The sequence below is a fragment of the Tamandua tetradactyla genome, chromosome 4, assembly GCF_023851605.1.
Source record: "Tamandua tetradactyla isolate mTamTet1 chromosome 4, mTamTet1.pri, whole genome shotgun sequence".
NCBI classification, from domain to species: Eukaryota; Metazoa; Chordata; class Mammalia; order Pilosa; family Myrmecophagidae; genus Tamandua; species Tamandua tetradactyla.
Genome location: NC_135330.1, coordinates 64,717,674 through 64,738,579, shown reverse-complemented (window position 1 = coordinate 64,738,579; position 20,906 = coordinate 64,717,674). Strand labels below are relative to the sequence as shown.

General features: G+C 46.9%; 1 protein-coding gene across 2 annotated transcripts; it reads left to right on the top strand.

Annotated features, from left to right (window-relative positions):
* Nucleotides 1-2,318: 2,318 nt before the first annotated feature.
* On the top strand, nt 2,319-20,417 carry PIGR (polymeric immunoglobulin receptor). Of its 2 annotated transcripts, none has more exons than XM_077157627.1 (11): nt 2,319-2,478; nt 9,317-9,414; nt 10,115-10,456; nt 11,802-12,461; nt 14,217-14,549; nt 15,123-15,446; nt 16,380-16,548; nt 16,943-17,064; nt 17,761-17,892; nt 18,014-18,072; nt 19,146-20,417. In XM_077157627.1, the coding sequence occupies exons 2-11, from the start codon at nt 9,372-9,374 to the stop codon at nt 19,239-19,241; spliced, it is 2,280 nt and encodes a 759-aa protein (XP_077013742.1). In that variant the 5' UTR covers nt 2,319-2,478; nt 9,317-9,371; the 3' UTR covers nt 19,242-20,417. The 2 variants fall into 2 exon arrangements, with proteins under 2 accessions (XP_077013742.1, XP_077013741.1); XM_077157626.1 differs by having other exon boundaries at nt 2,320-2,478; nt 10,112-10,456.
* The last annotated feature ends 489 nt before the right edge of the window (nt 20,418-20,906 follow it).

The following is a 20,906-nucleotide window of genomic DNA, read 5'->3' as shown; positions in this document are numbered from 1 at the left end:
ACAGGTGTGTATGCCTGACACAGTCTGCTAAGATCATTTGACAGACTACTGGAAGTGTGCACCAGAACACGATCTAAGAAACCACTCACCTTTATGGAATAGCTGAATGGGGAAGGAGAGCTGGGGCCCCCAAGGCAGGCTGAGAAGCAACTGCTTCATGGGTGGCATGCACTCATCAAGGTTTTTAGTAGTATCCTGTGGGCCTCCCTTGACCTCTACTCCAGCCCAGAACACTAGACACAAGTCATCCATTGCTTTGGGGAAAGTGGGTTACTGAGAAATAAGAAAACAAAACCTACAAATATCTCTATTATTGAGTTCAAAAGGAGAGAGGTGTAAGACAAAACAATTGAAAGCAAGTGCAATCTGCTAGAACTAGGCTTGTCCCATTGCTGCCTCTGCACCACTTCCATCTCCTCTCACCTCCTCCCACTAGCTACACACCCTGGACTGGGGAGGAGGGAAAGAGCTAAAGGGGGAATAAACGAGAGCTTAGCTATTGATCTATGTGTCCCATGACCACAGTCAAGTCAGGTTGTGGGTGATGTGGTGGAGGCAGTGGGGGGTGTGGATTAACAGTGATAGAAATGTCCAAAAAGGCTTGGAGATGCCGAAGAAGAGCTGCCTGCATAGAACGCTGGTGCTCCGCAGCCTTGCCATGTCCAAGACACCATCAGTTATTTGGGAACAATGGAACACAGAAGGTTGGCTGCAAGAGGCGTTAAAGGGGAATGAGATGCAGATAAGCCAAAGCTTCCCTTTGCCCACAAGAAGAGCAAGAAAGTGCGGATGTGTCCTGAAGTTCTCCCTGAAGGTGCCCAGCAATAGGGACAAGGAGGACACAGCATCCCCTGTGGCCCTGGGGACAGGAGGCATAGGGAGACCACAGACCCCTCATCAGGCAGGGCAAGTCACATTGCACATGTGGGCTCCATATCGAACATGAGGCCAAGAAAAAGAAAACAAACAAAACACCAAGACCAAGTAAGTTCAAAAGAATGGCCCCTACTTCTAGCAACACAAAAATAATATTGGCAAAAGCCATCCTCTCACTCGTGCCCTCTTTAACCAGACAACATAACCCCAGAAGAGAGAAGTAAAACAAAAAGGAAAAGAAATACAGAATGAGACTGAGTTTTAAATCTGGAGTGAAGTGGCCGAGAAATCATTGAATTGGACCGAGTCTGCCTGGAAGTGACCAGGTAACTTTTATCTTACCTCAGGCAGATTATGAGCTTATGGTCTAAAATAAATCTCTGTAATCGGAAATACAATTTTGCTTCTTGCCATCCAAATCTGTGACTGCCGATTAATACCCTGCAGTGAGTGAGTGATTCACTCAAATAAGACCTGGGGTTCTGGCTGCCTCGTGCTCGGCTAGTGCTCTATTTTTCCTCTCTTCCTTCCCATCCTGGGGTTTGACCTGTAGGACTCTTTGCAGAGAGCCTGGTTCAGCCCTGCATAGGTAGGATGGGGCTGGATTTGTGTGTGTGTGTGTGTGTGTGTGTGTGTTTGGGGAGTGGGCTTCACTTGTGTGATGCAGGACCGCGAAGATCAACTTGGGAACTCCCAGGAGTCCCAGGTAGGTCACGTCCTGTGACTCCACCATGGAGTGGCTGAGGAAGGGTAGGAGGTCGCTACCCAGCTCAGCAGGTTGCCTCCCACCCTGCTGCGGAGCAGCCCAACGCCCTAACAAGACCTAGGTCGGCCATTTTCAGGAGATCCCAGGAGCAACCAGAGTCTTTCTTTCCTTCAGGGAAGAAGAGAGAAGAGCCAAGTTTCCCTGGGTTCCTGAAAGATCTGCTTGCCAGTTTCTGGAAGCTCCTGACCTGGTTAGGGGGCTCTGTGGAAGGTGTGGAAGAAGGGAACTCAGTCCAGGCTACATATCCTAGGAGTCCGGGGGCTTCCCGAGGCACTGAGAAAGGTGAGGCCAAGGTCAGAGAGCCACTGCTGCCTTCTGCGCCCAATCAAATGAACAGCAATGGCACATTTTGCAGTGGGCCAGGTGTTTTAGATCTACAGTCTAACCTGTGGGTTGTCTATTGCTATCCCTATTTTTTCAGATAAAAAGAAACATGAAGGTGACTTGCCTAAGGTCTTGCAGCTAGAAAGAGGTAGAACAGGCTCTTCACTCTTGGCACTCTGCCCTGCATCCCGCAGCTGCCATGATGGAGGACACCCAAGAAACAGCATTTTTCCAAGGTCAAAGGGAAGTAAATGGAGCCAGGCAGGAAAACCAAAAGCAAAGGAAAGCAGGGGATTGGTAGGGGTCACGTGCCCATGGTTGGCCGCTGCGCCTGCGGGGCAGTGTCCCTTTAAGAGCTCCTACAGGTGTGGGTCCAGCATGACACACAGTTTCAGTTTTGGCAGCAGCATTCAGTGCCCTGCTGGTAACTTCCAGAGAGATCGTGGTCAACAACTGGCCAGCAGACGGTGCCCCTGAAACCCTGTCAGTAGGAGAGAAGGAGGTGGCTAAAAGTAAGTATGTCTTCTCTGGGATTTCTGGATGGGATGCCATCTGAGATAGGCTCTGGATGGTGGCTCAGGCAATTCCTGGCTTTCACAACTTCCAACCTCATGGAGAGACAGGTGAAGAGGACAAGGGGGACTGTGGGGGGAGCGGGCAGTAGCGGTGCATATCAGAAGGGTGAGTAAGGACCGCATGTGTGCAGAAGCCCCCAAAAATGTCTTCTCTGCAAAATGCCAGTGGATGAGAAGAAATGTCTGTGGTCTCTTTAAGGTTGGCCCCCTGAATTCCCTGCTAGCTCCTCCACTGCTTACTAACTGTGTGGCCTTAGGCAAGTCACCTAATCTCTCTTTCAGCCTCACTCTCTTAATCTGTGAAATCGGGCTATAAAGAACACTATCTCTCAGGGTTGGTATGAGGTCCAAATGAGGAAATTTGTGTGAAATTGCTATGTAGCCTCCAGAGTGAAATAGCAATTGTCTGCTAGCTTTCAATTTAGTTCAAAATCAAGGATTGCTTGAGCACCAGGCAGATCTGAATACAGATAATGCATATAGTGATGAACACATGTTATCTCCTAGGCTTTCAAGTTTTCCACTGTAAACTTGCTGGCGAGGGTGTGTTCAGCCCCCTTGTTTCCTGGGTTTCTAAAAGGCTCTGAGATCCGTTCCTATTTCAACCCATCGTATCCTTCTGCCCTTGCCGCACGTGGGAAGCATGAGGCCCAGTAGGGTCACAGAGTAAGGTGGGGCAGAGCCAACTTTCAAGGCACAGCAGCATTCCTGAGTCCCGGAGCCCTCCTGGCTCTGCAGGCAGGAGTTTCGTACAAGGCCCTTCCCCCTCCACTCTCAGCCCTGGCCCACCCCACCAGCACCCCCACGCCAGCCAGGGGGCCTGCTGATGCATGAGTAATGGCTGTGCAAACTCCATTAATCCCCCGGCCCCCAGTTCTTTTCGTGGAGCTCCACCGTGTCTCGGACTCCCCAAGCTGCTCACCCTGCTTTGCATTATGACCTTTGCCGTCACCTTCTCCCTTCCACTAGGGGAAATTACAGTTCCTTGACATCTGGAGCTGGGATGTGCCAATTTCAGAGGTTAGGATAGAAAGCTGCCCTCTGCTGGCTGGTAGTGGAAGCTCTGCCGGGACTCAGATCTGGAACTCTCCCTCCATCCTGCTCCCTAACCCTGAATGTGGTGATATTCCAGAAAGAACATAGACCCAGGAGTCAAGAAACTACCTAGCTCTACGGTTGTTGCCTGTTTCTTGCACCTCTGGACAGCTGTGGTTTTATTTCTAGGGAGATACCATCAGCTTCCATTTAATAAATCCACATACGAACGGCTCTTACAGCCTCCTCTCATTCCCACCTGAAACAAGCCTGGGAGGTGGGGAAGGCACAGATCATGATCCCCATTTTACAGTTAAGGAAACTAAGACTTTGTGAGCTCATGTGAGTGGTATAAGGTCACCCAGCTGGTGTGAATGAGGAAATTTTGACACCATCATTTTGATATTGTTGTGGGGCCTTAAAAAACAAAAGACCTAACTTAAAATGTATATATTATTACGCATGCATTGTGCTCAGCAGGGACCTTCATCTACATCTCACCCTTACTCTGAGGAGGGGGTATACTGGGGCTGGGGTCCCAGCATCACTGGCATTGACCTAGTGTAATGGAGTACGAAGAAGCTTTGAGTTCAATTCACCAGGTTACAGGAAACAAATGTAATATATATGCTCATTAATAGCAGCTAACATTATTCTCCAGGAAGAAATTTCTCTGTTGGCACCTGCCTATGGGTCTAGGTGCCTCTTTACAAAACTTGTCTTTCCTATGAAAAGCAGAGTGGAGGGAGGTAAGCTAACCCTCTCCTCTAAGATTAGATTGTCTGTTTCTACCTTTCCTGACTGCTTCTCAAAGTCAAGACCCTCCACCATAAAGCATAGTGACTCAGTCTATATTCTTGATCCGTAGTGCTTGCGTTTGAATTCTCAGTCACTTACAAAGCTGTATAACCTCAAGCAAATGTCTCGCCTTTCTGTGCCTCAATTTTCTCATTTGTGAGATGAGACTGCCCATTTTATCCTACCTTTTGGGGTTGCTGTGTTGATTGAATGAATTAACACACATAAAACACTTGGAAAGAGCTCAATAAGTGTTAACTATACCTATTATTCCCCACTTCTATTCCAGAGCATGTGTTTCCTTTCTCAGGCCATGCTGGTCCACTTGGAAAGCTCACCTGCAGTCTTCAAGGAATACCCAGCAAACAGGTTTCTGTTTTCCTCTCACTCTGTGATAAGGAAAAGAGAAGACTGTGTTGGTTAGAGAGCAGAGAGGAAAGGAGCTAAAGTTTTTTAAACTCAACACTATGCTAAGAATTTTACATATGTTGTTTCATTTAATCCTTCAAGTGACTCACTGTATTAAGTATGGTTATCTCCAGTTTATAGATGAGGGACTTGAGGTTCAAAGCATTTAAACAGCCTGCCCCCAGTCACACAGTCACCAAGTGACAGAGTTGATAGCAAAGCTGAGGAGTCTACCTTCAGTGCCCTTCTTCAAGTACATAGCAACCATGCATGAAGGCCAAGTGCACAGGCCCCCCTGCTCCTGTGATTGAATAATTTCCAACTCCATGTTTAAAGAGAACTTTATATTTAAAGGCTTCATACTATGTGTTTCCTACTTTCTATGTCCTTCCAAATATATTATCCCATTATCCCTCCTTCCGTACTTCCCCAAACTTTACTAGTAGAGTCTGGGAATATTATCCCCATTTTACGGATAAGAGTATATTTTGTCTGAGTGGTAGAACTCTCCCCATAGCCCATGGCAGAGCAGTATGCTGGACTCCTGAGTCCTCTTCTATCCTCCAGGATCCTCTTCATGCAACTGCCATTGGGTGCCCAAAACCAGGAAGGCATTTAGCAAAGTAAGAGAAATTGGCTCTGTCCTTGACCCCTCTCAGAGAGAGGATGAGGATGTAACCATTTCCAATCCAATCAATCTTTTCTAAGCACCTAATCCTGGCCAGGCCCTCTGAGGAAGAGGAAATTGATTAATCATAGTCGGCCCGTGCTTGTTCCACGAACTCGCCATGTAGTAAAAATGGATAAGATAGATACCTACACATCAAGGCAGAATGGACTGGATTCAATAACAGAGGTTCTAAGTCATTGATGAAAGGCCTTCTAGAAATCCACAAAGCTTAATCTAAGAGTTTTGTAGCATTATCAGTTCAAATGCTAGATTTCTGCTTATGTCTTACAATAATAGTAGGTCAATTTGACAGGGATGGAACCAGAGAATCTTACATCTCTCTAGCTCAGACATTCTCCGGACTCTTTAACTATTTTCTTTCCATCTCCCTGCCCCCTGCAGTTCTGATTCCTTCTTCCTAACACTGCCTTTACCTGGAGTCTTTCCCAAACTCCAGGTATTTACATAAACTCCTACATAAACTCCCCTAAACTCCTTCCTATCATTCACAAGTCTGAAGCCCTTCCAGGTCACACAGACTGCTCTCCCTTCCTTAGTGATTTTGTGATTTCTGGGCTCCTCCACCCTGCAGAGAGGAGAGTGACAGCCCCTTTTGGACTCAAGCTGTGCCTCTCCTGAAAGTAGGGGAAAGGGCTGTTCAGTCCAGGTCAAGGAAATTCCCCTTTCCTAACCAGGCCAGCCATCCCCACTACTCTGGGTTCCAGAGCTTCCTGCTCCTCCAAGTTCACACTCAAGGTAATAGAAACCGCTAACTTGGCAGAACACAAGCTCTATATGTCCTCTCTGAGCCCTAGCTGTTGCGGAACCCCCAACTTACTTTCTGTTGTATGCCAAGCAAATGAAAAGGCCCGAGTTGCTGTGACTCACCAGAAGCCAGGCCAGGGGGTTGGCCCAGGAGAAACTGATGTTAAAAGCCATAGGTTTGAACTAGAAGTCATTCTCACTGAAGGGGAGCTAGCTAGATTAATTTTATAAGGAAACAAACTATTTTCCAGCATAGCCTACACCCCTGCCTCCATCCATAATCATGCACACATATGGTATGAATATATCAGGGGAACTAACTTGGCAAGAGAACAATCTTGAATATCCTAGCCTTACTAGTGGAAAAATGACTTCTAGTTATTTTTTTTGCATGATGTATTAGCATTCATATATCCCAATGGAAGGCATTTTTGTGCATGATGTGTTAGCATCCATATACCCCAATGGAAGCGGCCCCTCTGTTCATTCAAGGAATGATAAAATATTAACAGTCTCAAATTCCAATTTTGTTATGGGTCTTTGTCCCCAAACTCCAAATTTTTTTGTCCTCCAATTTTTAGATTTCCAATTGTCCTCCAATTTTTAGATTTCCCATCTGCAACATGACGATAATAATAACCACCTTTGGGTTCCTTTGATCATGTATGAAATTATAAAAGAGAAGAACCTAGTAAAGCATACGCCATTTTGTAGGTGCTCAGTAAATGTTATTCTCCTTCTTTCTTTTCTTCAGCAAACTGAGCTCCAGCCACCCTGGAACTGGAGCTCTCCAGAGGTCAAAAGTCTGTTTTTGAGAAAAAGGGTCGTTAATGATTTTTGAAACCCAGGGTCCTTTCAGTTTCCATTGGTAGTCTTCAAATTTTATCTTCAGACAAAGGAAGCTTTTCTGATCCAGAAAACTTCGGTGTCCTCTCCCTCTCATCACCCCAGGGACTGGACTCTGCACTTCCTTGCCGAGGTCACCCTCTGCCAGATTTGCCTTTCCAGCTGTGTATACCTGAAGTTCCCTGGCCTGAGGCCTTGCAAAGTGTAATGGGTAGCATGGACATGCACAGTCACCCACGCACTGAACAAGTGCACAGGAAGCCTGTGCTGGAAATTGGGACCCCATCTTGGAAAACCTGGGATTTGACTTGCTGTAACCCAGGCAAATCTCCTTGTCAATCCAGAGCTACATACCCCAGCTCATCCATGGGAAGACCCACTGATGCCTCACAGAAATATTAGGAGGCTTGCTTATCCAAAGATGAGGATGAGGCTGAGAAGCAAGGAAAGCCACTGCTGGATTGGGCTCCTAAAACCTGGCATTTTGTCCTACCACAAGTGACTATACCCAGAGCCAGCAGCAACAGAAATGGCAGATTCCCTGGTATTTTGCAGCCAGTCCACCCCCCCCCCACCCCCCCACAACCGTCCCAGAACAGAAAGACTTTCCACCTGTCCCATGGTGGCCTGTGGTGCCCACTTAGATGTGCCCTTCCCCCCCCCTCCCAAAAAAAAAACCAGCATCCCCTGAGCATATCCATGCTGGGGTCAACTCTAGTGTTTGGCTAAAGCCTCACTCCACTAGTTAATCATTGGCCTGGAGTGAAAGGTCCGGGGCAATTAACTGGACTCAAAGAGTTGACACTCAGATCTACCCCCACCTTCCCCATGTCTCCCCCTTTACTCTTCTGAAGAACAGGAGAAACCCTTTATCTCCACAAGGAAATGAAAGGCTTCCTTGCTGGGAAATTCCCCAACTGAAAAGAAATAACCAAGATAAACAACTCTATTGCTTTTGGCTCAATCTAGTAAAAGTTGTCTCTAAGAGCAATGAGCAGGGGCCAAGGTAGTGAAGGGAGGTCTGGGAGATAATGCCCTGGGCTGTGGCTGAGTCCCTTCCCTCTCCCTTGGCAGATTTCTTCCTTATCCTTATGGGTGTTCATTACTGCCTGGCACTTGTTATTATGGCTTTCTCTTTTAACACTCTTTTTTATCAATCTATTACAAAGTTTAAAGCCCAGCAAAGTCCCTGGGAAAAGGCAGACTCCTCTCTCCTCCTCTTGTCTCCTCTAGGCTGCAGACAGGCCAGACACTGGGACTTTATACCTCCCCAGCCCTGAACTGAGTCCTCCATGCAGTGGCAAGGTGCAGTGTACCTTGCCATCTAAGTGAGACCTTATCTTGCATTCTCATCTTTGTCTGTTTTGGCTTTACCAAGCTGAATAACAAAGGCCAATATCTGGGTTTTTAACCCTGACCCCATTTCCTCCTCACTAGGAAACCTTGATCAGATTACTCAGCATTTCAAGGTCTCAGTTTTCTTATCCATAAAACAGCTGTAATTAAATTTATCTACCTTATTTAAAAGGAAGTTATGCAAAGGGGGATCCACAGGGGGAAAAAAGGAGAAGAAGCATAAGATATAAAGGAGTTATTATATTTGAGCTGCAGTGTAACAGGTTGGAAGGGGTCAAGAGCATGGCCTTTGAAATCAACATGGCTGGGTTCAAATCCTGCCTCTTCACCCTCCTCCATACACACTTAATCCCTGAGTGACCTTAAAAAAAGTGCTTAGCCTTTAAACTTTCACTTCCTTAGGTATAAAATGAGGATAAGAACACCCACCTCGTGGGGTTAATGTAAAGTTTAAATGTGATAAGGCATGTAAATTATCTAGCATACTACCTGGGGCATGATAAGAGACTGATCGATGGATGGAAGCTATTACCATTATGATTACACTTACAACCCTGAGAATTATTAGCCCTCCTTTTTGGATCTCAGTTTTTCTCTTTTGAACATACCATAAAATGTGCCAGCCCCCTGGACAAGGATATAGAAGAAACAGTGTCTAAGTCTATGCCAAAGGACTTGCAACATAGTTAAGAAGACAATCTGCTTATAACTATTGAGGGACAGTAAGCACTGTGATATGGGTCTTTGAGTTGTAATGGTAAAGGTGCCATCCATTGATTCAACAGGTTATATGTCAGCTGCTAGAGACAAAAAGCCAAATAGGTATTATAGAAATTCTAATGTCAGCTGGTCTTGGAAGACAAAGGGCTTCATCTCCATGTTGTTATTGTCTTTCAGCATCTCACGCAAGAAGTTGGCCTGGGCAGCTCAGCCCCCCTCTGCAGCCACAGCCATGATGCTCTTCTTGCTCACCTGCCTGCTGGCTGTCCTTCCAGGTGTGTCTGCCAGGTCCCACCTTCCCATGGCGCCCTCTCTTCACCCTGTTCCTCCTCCACATCCAGCTCCCTCACCACCTTGAAATCAGACCCATCCCCAGAGATGTCCCTCTCAAAACATGCATTACTTGGAGGAGGAGTCACATAGAGACAATGCAGAAAGGCATCTCTGAAGAAGGATTGGTGAGAGTTGGGGGTCAGGGATAGGAATAGAATTCCAAATTCCAAGGCCAGGGATTTGGTGAAGGGTCTTCATTGGGAAAAAAAGAGACGTTGATCTCTGGATCAAACATTTCTAAGACTTGATATGGGTTTTAGAGGAAATCACTTATCCTTCTTAGCTCTCAATATTTTTATCTGGAAAAAATCTAAGTGTTTTTATAAATAAGAGGAAATAACAGCAAATGCAAAAACATAGCTCTTTACAAAGGTGACATTATTATTTTTTACAAACAAAGAATATCATTAAATAAGTTTGCCATTCCACTGTCTTTGAATGGTCATCATTAATTAATCACAATTAGAAACTAATGATCAATCAATCATTTTACCCAATTCCAGCAAATGTCTGTCTTACACAGTAAATATTCCCCAAAGGGCATGTGTGCTAAGTGGGAAACGTCATCTCCTCAACGTGGGTGGTCTGAATCCTTATTTCCCAAGGGCCTCAGAAAGCTTCTATCTTATCTCTCCACAGTAGTTTCCACGAAAAGTCCCATATTCGGTCCTGAGGAGGTGAGTAGTGTGGAAGGTAAATCAGTGTCCATCAAGTGTTACTACCCAGACTCCTCTGTCAACCGGCATTCCCGGAAGTACTGGTGCCGGCAGGGAGCCAGTGGCCGCTGTGTGACCCTCATCTCCTCGGAGGGCTACATCTCCAAGGACTATGAGGGCAGAGCCAACATCACCAACTTCCCGGAGAGCAACACGTTTGTGGTGGACATTGCCCATCTCACCAAGGATGACACTGGAAACTACAAATGTGGTCTGGGCATAAGTAGCCGAGGCTTGTCCTTTGATGTAAGCCTGGAGGTCAGCCAGGGTAAGGACCCAAGCTCCTTGAGCTTCTGTAGAAACTTGAGAGGGGATTACCTCAGGGGCAATGGGGAGGGCTTGAAGAAGAATTTCCTTAAAGTGAAGGGTTTGTGGTCCTAGGATGAGGTGAGGAAAGCTGAGTCTTCTGCCCTCTGGATGCAAGGACTTTTCGTGATAAGAGATGGGAATGAACAGTTGGGGTCTACATGGGGGTAGACCTTTCTAGGTCTTCAGGGCCGATAACATTTTAGGACTTTACTCAAACCCGTCGTTAGAATGGCGCTAGGAGAGCAACTTCTCTCTTGTGTTTGTTGCAGGTAGGACAAAAAGTCTGTAAACCGCTGGGATCCTTAAATCCCTGCTATTAAGGCACCCTTAGATCAAGGCCTTGGGTCACTAGAAGTTTCCTTTCAAACGCATGTTTGTTACCCGGGATCCATTAGCTCATCAACACTATTCACATAAATGAGATGATCAGTTCTCTCCCAAAGAAGGAGGTCCTGTAGGTACAGGTCATGGTTTAGGGCTTGTTTGATTAAGGAAAGAAAAAAATTATGAAAGGTCTTTCTGACCAAGATTCAACAACGAGGGCAAGGGCAACTTAAAATAGAAGAGGATCTTAAGGGAGGAAATTTGGGAGAGATGAGGAGCTCCCAAAGGTAGGTGTTAACTCCTTTGCAATGTGCCTACTATTGTCTGCTTGTAGGCCAAATAAACAACGCATTCAGATGGCAACTAATATTCATAAAATTTCAGAATCTCAAGAGCAGAGGACAGCTTAAAGTTTACCTTGTGCAGCCTCTGATTAAACACTTTAAATAGATGACACTCACTTCTTCATGGAGCTGCCCAGTCCATGTTTGGACTGTTCTAATTTTTAGAAATTTCTATTGCTTTATGCTGAAACCCACCACCCTGTTACTTACATTCATAGCCTTCATTTCAGCGTGCATTGATTTAGGCACCTCCGCTGTGTAGGCATTGCACTAGGCACTGCAGGGTTGCCGAGCATAAATAAAATGCATCTCTGTCCTCAAGGAGCTCACAGGTTGTAGGGAAGACAGAGAGGAATATAATGAACTATATCCAAGATTGGTTGTAATAAGTGATTCAGATGCAAGTGCCAAGAGAGCACAGGGGAGGGAAAGATTAGAGCCAGCTTGGAGAAGGCTTCAGGGGGGAGGCAGCAGTAAAGCTGGGCCTTGGAAGATATATGTTAGTAGTGTCCCCCTGGGGAGGAGGGCATTGCAGTTGATAAGCACTGCCAGACCCTCGGTGGGAACAAAGAACAGTCTGGTGCTGCAAGAAAGAGGAATCGCATCTCACCCCTCCCACCCCATCCCATCCTGCAGGTCCTGAGCACCTAGAGGATGTTCAGGTCCACACAGCAGAACTGGGCAAAAGTGTGACCATCAAATGTCCTTTCAAGCCTGAGAACATGCAGAAGAAGAAGTCTTTGTGCAAGAAGTCAGGCCAGAACTGCCCCCTCGTCATCGACTCCTTGGACTATGTGAGCCCCAGCTATAGTAACAGGGTAAAATTCAGCATAGAAGGTACGAGCCAGTTGGTGTTCAGTGTCTCCATCAACCGCCTCCGGCTCAGTGATGCTGGCATGTACCTCTGCATGGCTGGGGACAACCCGTCCAGCACCGAGCAGAGGGCTGTTGAACTCCAAGTACTGAAGCCCGAGCCCGAGCTGCTTTATGGAGAACTGAGGGGCTCAATAAATTTTGACTGTGCCCTGGGCCCTGAGGAGGCAAACGAGCCCAAATTCCTGTGCCGGATGAGCGACGGGGAAGCCTGTGATCTGATCATCAATACCCTGGGGAAGAAGGCTCCAGCTTTTGAGGGCAGGATCCTGCTCTCCCCCAAGGACAAGAAAGGCGTCTTCAGTGTGCTGGTCACGGGCCTGAAGAAGGAGGATGCAGGGCGCTACCTGTGCGGCGCCAACCCCCGAGGTCTGCCAGAGGAAGGCTGGCCTGTCCGGGCTTGGCACCTCTTCATCAATGAGGGTGAGAGCCTGGGGTGGGGAGGGAAAGGGTGAGGCCATCCAGCAAGTGAGAGCCCAACTTGGCTCCCTTTTTCAGGGCAGCGACTATAAGTCTATTCATCAATATTCATCTCTCAGTCAAAAATATCCACTCACTGATGAGCCCTGAAAGGGATGATGTGTGGACAGCAGTTCGTGCAGGACTGTCTTAGCTTCCTAGGGCTGCCAGAACAAAGTCCCACCAGTTGGAGGGCTTAAAAAAATAGAAGTTTATGCTCTCATAGTCTAGAGGTTAGAAGTCCAAAATCAAGGTGGCAGCAAGGCCATGCTCATCTGAAGTCTAGAGGAAAGAATCTGTCCTTGCTTCTCGTAGTGTCTAGCGTTTGCCGGCTAGCCTTGGTGTTCCTTGGCTTGTGCAGGCAGCACTACAGTGACTCCTCCATCTCACGTGGCCATCTCCCCAGTATCAGTCTGGGTTTGGGTCCACATTTTCTCATAAAGACAGCAGTCATTTAGGTTGAGCCCCACCCTCATCTAGTTTGACTTCACCTTAACAAATCACATCTTCGAAGATCTATTTCCAAATAAAGTCACATACAAGAGACTGGGGGTTGGGACTTGAATATGCCTTTTGGGGGAACTCAATCCAATTCATAACGAGAGCTAGAAAACATGGCTTCTGCCTGTGTGAGCTCCTAATTATTACATCATCCTCAGTTATCAAAGGTCTTTTGACTGCTGTCCCCACTGAATAGGAATATACAGAGTGAAGGTCCTGATTGAGGCAAGACCACCTCAAGTGCCACCCCACGAGGACCTAACACAGAGTTCCAGTGCCAAGGCAGGGCCTGCAGGGGCCATGGGTCCCCTCCCCCTGGCCCTAGTGCAGGGCGCTATCCCATCGCTCACACTCAGGTGGGAGAAGGATTGGCTTAGCTTTCCTGGGAAGACAAGGCCACAGCCTCTCAATTTTCTGCTCTAGCCTCTCTTAGGGGTTATTAGGGCATGATCTGGCCCATTCAGCTCTACTCTGGAAAACCATAAGTGGTATGAAATAATTCAATTCCTGCTCCTTCTCACCCTGGAATACTCTACATTCAATTATCCTCATGAGAAGAAACAAACCAGCACTTGCAATTCAAAGTACCTGTCCTTGTGACTTTTCCTTAAAGGGCTCATATGCCCCATGCATCATTTCTATATATAAGGCCAGGGTGTTTCTGCATTTGGGGTCCCCTAGGTTATCCCTGGGACTTAGTTTTAGCTGCTTGGAGAATAACTGTCCATCTCTTTGAAATGCTCTTCGGGATTCTAAACAATTAAACTTCTTGATGCTACATAGTTTATACTCTAAATCGTATCAATCTAAATATATTTTCTTAACTTGAAGAAAATCCATCTGGCCATTTTTATGTGGTGAACAGACAAAAACGTCTATAGAGGAAGATTAGGTAAGACGCCAAAGGAGAAGGGCTGATATTCTCTACTTCACCCCCTTTCATACTCTCCTCAGAATAAGGCAGGGGAAGAGAGCAAGATGCCCACACTTACGGCCAAGCTCACAGGAATTTAGTCCTGGTGGCTCTAGCTACAGGCTCTGTGTCATTAAGAGAGTCTTTTTCATTTTCTGAGGAGAATGAAGTAACCAGTCTAAATGTCACTTCCCACCCTAGCTGAGACCATGGTGGGGAAGGGGGACAAAAAGCTGCTGAGGTCACCCAAGATTATTCCTGCTTTGCTTTCCTTCCATCTCACATCCCTCTGTCTGTGCTTCTAGAGTCCAAGTTTCCCTATAGTCCTTCTGTGGTGAAAGGTGTGGCAGGGGGCTCTGTGGCCGTGCTCTGCCCCTACAACCCTAAGGAAAGAAACCTCCAGAAGTACTGGTGTCGCTGGGACCAGAACCAAAATGGCCACTGCCCGCTGTTAGTGGACAGTGAGGGGCTGGTTAATGAAATGTATGAAGGCAGGCTCGCACTGTATGAAGAACCAGGCAATGGCACCTATACCGTCATACTCAACAAGCTCACTTCCCAGGACGCTGGCTTCTACTGGTGTCTGACCGATGGCGACGTTCGCTGGAGGTCCACTGTGGAACTCAAGATTGTGGAAGGTAAGAACTGAACTGGGGCAGGAGGGAAGAGAGGTTGCCCCAGGACCTCTCCAATCAGCAGCAGCCCCCACCCCCCCATCTACTCTTTCCCCTGTCCCACCAAACTCCATGCTGGATGGGACAGTCCTCAGGAGTGTGCCATGATCTTGTATCCATACAAGTGCTATCACACACCCCACATCCTTCAATCTACCGTACCACACGGAGCACCTCCTGTGATCAAGTACTTTGGCTGCTTTTACAATATATTCAGCATCAGCTGAGGTAGAGTACTGAGTACAGCTCTTTGTATTGAGTCTAGAAGAGAAGGGAAGAGAAAGAAAAGCAAATTGAAGTCATGCAAAGTTCTAGGCTCTATAATAGACTCTGGATGAATTCATGGTGGCCATCAATAAAAATTATTACATGGATACATAATTATATTTCCTATTTATTCAGTATAATGCATTTATTTGCTATGCTACCCAAAAAGGAAATGGACTGTGGACAATGGTCCCCACCACAATCACATCCCTGTAGTAGCAACCTCAGTGCAAACTTCTATACCTATTTTCTCCTCCCTCCCTGCTCCAGGAGATCCAAGCCTAAAGGTACAAGAGAATGTCACTGCTCAGGTGGGACAGACTCTCAAGCTCCCTTGCCACTTCCCATGCAAGTTCTACTCTTATGAGAAATATTGGTGCAAGTGGAACAACAGGGGCTGCCAGGCTCTGCCCAGCCAAGATGAAGGTCCCAGCCAGGCCTTTGTGAACTGCAACCTGAATAGCCAGATCATCTCCCTGACCCTGAACCAAGTCACCAAGGCTGATGAAGGATGGTACTGGTGCGGGGTGAAGCAAGGCCACCGCTATGAAGATACAGTGGCTGTCTACGTGGCCGTGGAGGAAGCGGCAAAAGGTGAGTCTCTGTGGGCAGGTCCTATGTCCCTCAGGACCCCAGAGGTAGGATTATCTAGCTGTTAGATAATCTAGCCCCTCTAGATTATCTAGGGACTAATCTAGCCCCTAGATAAGATATCCCCTACCTAACAGCTTCTCAACCGGGAGTAGCCCCTCAGTTGCACTATAAGCATGGGAGGCAGATTTAGCCTGCACAAACTTCTATTTTTTCCTCCAAAATGGCATCCCAAATAGCCATACCAACCAAATAAAAATAGTGTGCTTACAGTTTAACCTCAGCTTAAGTCTGATAGTTATCTCTTCAAACCAGATTGCTCTCCTCAAGCTTCTATAGATAGGAATTCCAAAGCCGCAATCATATGTAATATACTTGTGCTTCCTCCTACTGCCAAAGACTGTTCTCCAAAGAGGGCCAGATGCCTTCCTTTACAAGGCCTAGTAAAGAAAATCAAGGCAACCTATTCTGTTAATGTTTGCATTTTAAGCCTCTTCTTTAAATGTCACATGAAATGTTTTATCCTTAATTAGGGTATTTTTAGTCCCCTTAGAAGTCCTAACAGTCTGGCTCCAGTGGGTCTATCTGGCCCACTGTGAGACTTATTGCCAAACTACCACCAGGGGCCAGTACTATCACACCCAGCCCTAAATCAAGAATGGGTCAGTCCTTAGGCACAGCTGGAACTATGGTAGAGCCTTGTACATGAAAGTGATTTTGGTATTAATGAAGTAGAGATTATCTGTGACAAGCTAGAGGAGGCCATCACTCTCTGTTTCTAATACCATCCTAGCTTCTACCTCAAAAGCCTTGAACTTTAATACCAACCTGGAGATTCCTAATGAAGTCTCATTCCTCAAATTCTCTAACCACAAGGAGAACAAAACATGAAGAACCATAACCTACCCCCCCACCCCCCACCTTCCTCTGCTCCAGGATCGCACAACTTCATCCAAGTAAATGCCCATGCCAACAAGGAGGCGGTGGAACCAAACGTCAGGGTCGTTGAGAACAAAGCCGAATCGTCTCCCGGTCTTGTTGTTGAGGGCAGAGAGGGTACTGGAGACCAAGCTGGTGGGAGTAGAGCTGCTGCAGATGCTGGCAGGTGAGGAAGGGTTCAGGGCTCACCATGGGGTACATCCCAGAGGTCAAGGACCTGAAGCTGGGCCACCAGGTCCAAGGAAGAGGGCCTGTCTGCCTCTTGAAACATGGGGGCAGCTCTACTGCTCCTTGTGCTTGGGAGGGTTCGGTGGTACCCTCTGACCTTCTCCACATGGCTGAATAGGATTTATAATTCAATCTGGGATGCAGAGCAGCTCCTATCCTTGCCTTCGCCATGTCTGTGAAGCCCTCTTAGAAGAACAGAGTTCAGGGGCTGTATTAGGAGGAGGGAATGGGTCACCCTGGGAGAAAAACTGGCCTGAGACAACCTGCCACCACATCCTGGGACCCCCAGGGTTCTCTTTCAGTGTGATTAACTAAATTAATCCTCTTTCCAGTTCTGAAGGACAAGGTGGGAGCTCCACAGTGCTGGTCTCCACCCTGGTGCCCCTGGCCCTGGTGCTGGCACTGGGGGCCATGGCTCTGTGGGTGGCCAGAGCCCGGCACAGGAGGAACGTTGGTGAGTCCCTGGATGCTTGCTGCCCCCACCTCTAGCCCCAGGCCCTTAGTTCTGGCTCAGCCACCCAAAGAGGAGCTTGTCATTGTCTTTTCTCATTCATAGGCTATAAGAAAGGTTTCTAGAGATGGGTGGTGGGGGAAGATAAACCCACATACACCCCAAAACTAAATTGTGTGCTGTGCAAATATTGTCTCTTAAAGGGCATCTCTGACTACTCACAATCTAAGTTCAGAGGCAGGGCAGCCTAGCAAGATGAGAGCAGGATGTTAGGCACCTGGGCTTTCATGCTAGTTTGATAACTAGTTGGCTGTATGACTTTGGCACATCACCATTTCATGCCTCAATTTCCCCATGACTCAAAACACAGAATAATAACCCAGCCCTCAAAGGGCTGATATGAGAATGAAATAAGGTGCCTTAAAAGGTCACAGTGTCACAACCACAGGTCAGGAATTGAGTCTTGATTATCCATAAAAAGGGAATGGGAAGGAGACTCAAATAATCCAAAGATTATTTCCATTCTGCTGTGGATAAAAGTTGTAAGAGAGCAACCAGAGGCTTAGCATTTACCTTGACTATATGATGGAGCTACGCCATGTCCCCCATAGAGAAGAGGTGTGTCACTAATAGCTGATTGTTCTCATATCAACCTACCTACCCACCTTCTCTATACGAAATCTTCTTTCCCTCCAACAGACCGGATTTCAATTGGAAGCTACAGAACAGACATTAGCATGTCAGACTTCGAGAACTCCAGGGATTTTGGTGCCAGAGAGAACATGGGAGCCTCTTCAGTCACTCAGGAGACATCCCTTGGAGATAAAAATGGTACATCTCCTCACTAAAGGGAATGTTCAACCCCTGGGAGAGCAAAAACTGGACTTGTCTCTATGACTGGGATGGGAATAGGATTTATAGAGGCTTAATCCATCCCCTCCTCTTTGCTCAGAGTTCGCTGCCACCGCTGAGAGCACCACTGAGAATGAAGAACCCAAAAAGGCAAAAAGGGTAAGGGGAGGAGGGAGAAGGAGTCTCACTGTGTGATGAGCAAATGCTGTGTGAGGGCCTGCAGTTAGCCATCAGGGAAAACAACTTCAAAATAGGGGCTGATCCCAGAAAATGGAGAGTGTTATAAATATTATTGAGGAAAACTTTTTGAGGGAGAGCTATATTTACTGCAAAGAGATTGTTGCTGGGATGTTGATGTAGATGAGTCTGAGTAAGGAGTGGACAGCACTTATAGGCTGTAAACTTGCAGGAGGAAGGGAGGGTAGAAGATGAAGAATGCATAAAAGAGTCAACCACAGGGAGGGAGATGAAATGACAAATGTTAATGACTGAGTGGATGCTCTCCCTTGGCTTTGGCACCCATGGGCCTCAAGTCACCAGCCTCCCATGAGGTTTTGCTCAGGACCAGATTGTCACTTGTGGTGGCCATTTTGATAATCACTAGAAGCCACCACCCAGGCCAACAATATGCCATGATTCTTGAGCTCCTACCAGAGACAACCCCTATCTTTGGGCTACATACGAGCCTCTTCTCCTCCCTCAAAAGGATAATTCCTGGGGCCTTTAATCCTGAGTTTTGTGATCATATCTACTTTCCCTCCCGACAGAAGAGAACTTGGCCTTTGGAACAAATCAGGAAATGAGTTAGTCCTGGAGGTTAACATCTAGCCTTCATATCTAGCTTCATGGTACTGAAATGCTACCTCTCTGGGTTGCTGGAGAAAGAAACCCATAAACTGCTGTGACTGACACCAGCCTTGGCTACGTTGGCCTCTGGACTGTGTGGGCAGAGCTTCCGGGGACAGGCCCAGGCAGCAGAGGTGGTTCCGCTTCATGTGCCAGAAGGAGGTAGTGAGACAAAGGGAGATATTTTTAGAGGCTTTAACTTTCTATTTCTCAAAATAAGTCCCTCTTGTTGAGCCTGGGGGCCAGCATAAGAATAGTGGCTCAACACAGACTTTTGCTGCCTGGGCCTTAGATAATGAATTTAGGACACTTAGCGCATTCCCACCCTGACCCCTACTCCCTGAGTCAATGCCCAGAGTACTGATGCCTCTCCTTTGCTCCACTAGTCATCCAAAGAAGAAGCCGACATGGCCTACACTGCCTTCCTGATCCAGTCCAACAACATGGCGGCCAACGTCCAGGTCAACCCCAGCGAAGCCTAGGAGAGCACTGGCTGCTTCTCCCGCTGCCCTTCACAATCACCTTCACAGTCACGTTGATCCGTAGGGCCCTCAGTCCCAGGCCATTCAGTGCTTCCTCTCACAACCACCTAGGCTTTCCCTTCTCTCCCCAGAGGGTATGCTGGTCCCCACTCCTGGTAGCATCAAAGCCTGGTCTAATTGTTCCTGTTGTGGAGACCCACCTGCAACTTATTTGTAATGTGAGAAACTAAAGCATGGAAGGGGGATGACGATCTTAGAGGGGCCTCTCAGAAAGAAAAGAAGATGGGCAGAAAACGCATTTCAGAAAGGAGCTCTTCATTTAGGGCCCCTGTGCACTCTTATCATGGGATATCACTGGAATTTGTCCCTCTATTCCTCCCTGCCTTCCTTCCTCTATTCTTCTTTCCTTCATTCAAAATACATATTTGAGTACTTGCTAAATCCCAAGCGCTCTGGTAAACACTGGGCCAGATATGCTGCAAACCCAGTAGCAGCCTTCCTATAAACATCCCTGAACCCTTGGAGGCCACAGCCTCTCTCAGTGCATTTGTGCTCATTCCTTAAAATCCTAACCACGTCTCCTCATCTCTGCCCTATTTGAGAGAAATAGGGACTTAGGGATCATGTAACACAGACACTCATACAAATAATCACAAACATACATTCTTACAAATCCACAGGTAAGAAAACTGTAGTGCAGAGAGGGTAAGAGGTTTCCCCAAGAGCACCAAGTGTGATAACCCCAGGTCAAATCTAGATTTGCCATCTCCTGTCCTCTTGGCCAGAGCTCTTTCGGCAAGGGCCACTGCTCCACTTGTGGAGAAGAATAAGATAAGAATAAGGAGGGGAGGAAAAAGATGTAAAAGGAGACATATCTGTCACAGAGCCCACCTCAGGGAGATGGCCCTTTACCTTTCTATCACTCACACAGACCTAAGGAAAAAAAAAGAACAAGCACTTAAAGTCCCTTATGTTTTAAGAATACCAAAGAGAAAGGAAGGCAAGTGGGTGTTTGAAGGTACCAGGGAAGGGCTACTTTCAAAAAGTTAACTAAGCTTTAAGATCTTTTTTCCTCTGAACTCTGTACTTCAACCAGCATCTACAAGCTGGCACTTGCTAACAAATCAAAAATGTGACTTAATTCATTAATAAATAAAGACTGTGATTAAGGCTAAAGACTGTGGTGAGGCCAAGATTGCATTCCCCTCTTCCCCATACCTTGTTTCCCAGACAATCAATTTGCTTTGGTCCTACTCTTAGACACCGAGGACACGGGTCACAACCTAAGGCTGCCCCACCTCCAGTGCTGGGCTGAGGGCAACCTTGAGAGTACCCAAAAGTGGAATCAAGATTATCTTCAACAAAAGAATGGTTTTGTGTCTACTCCAGTGGTTACAAACCTAAAACTCTATATTAAAGAACATAGTTAAGAATACTTTACCTTGGAATAAACTGAAAGCAGTTGTTTTAGTTTCCTAGGCTGCTCAAAGCCATATTATGAGATGGGTTGGCTTAAGTAATGGAAATTTGTTTGCTCACGGTTAAGGCCAGGAAAATGTCCCAATTAAGGCATCATCAAGGCAATGCTTTCTTCCCCAAAACAGGCTGCTGGCAAGTCCTGACTCCTCTCCACATGCAAGGCACATGGCGGCATCTGCTTGTCTC

What these genes read in the sequence shown, in the direction of transcription:
- PIGR (XM_077157626.1), top strand. Translation starts at nt 9,372, where the DNA reads ATGATGCTCTTCTTGCTCACCTGCCTGCTGGCTGTCCTTCCAG. An exon ending in GCACCTCTTCATCAATGAGG is followed by an intron (nt 12,462 to 14,216) that starts GTGAGAGCCTGG and finishes CTGTGCTTCTAG; the next exon opens with AGTCCAAGTTTCCCTATAGT. An exon ending in GGAACTCAAGATTGTGGAAG is followed by an intron (nt 14,550 to 15,122) that starts GTAAGAACTGAA and finishes TCCCTGCTCCAG; the next exon opens with GAGATCCAAGCCTAAAGGTA.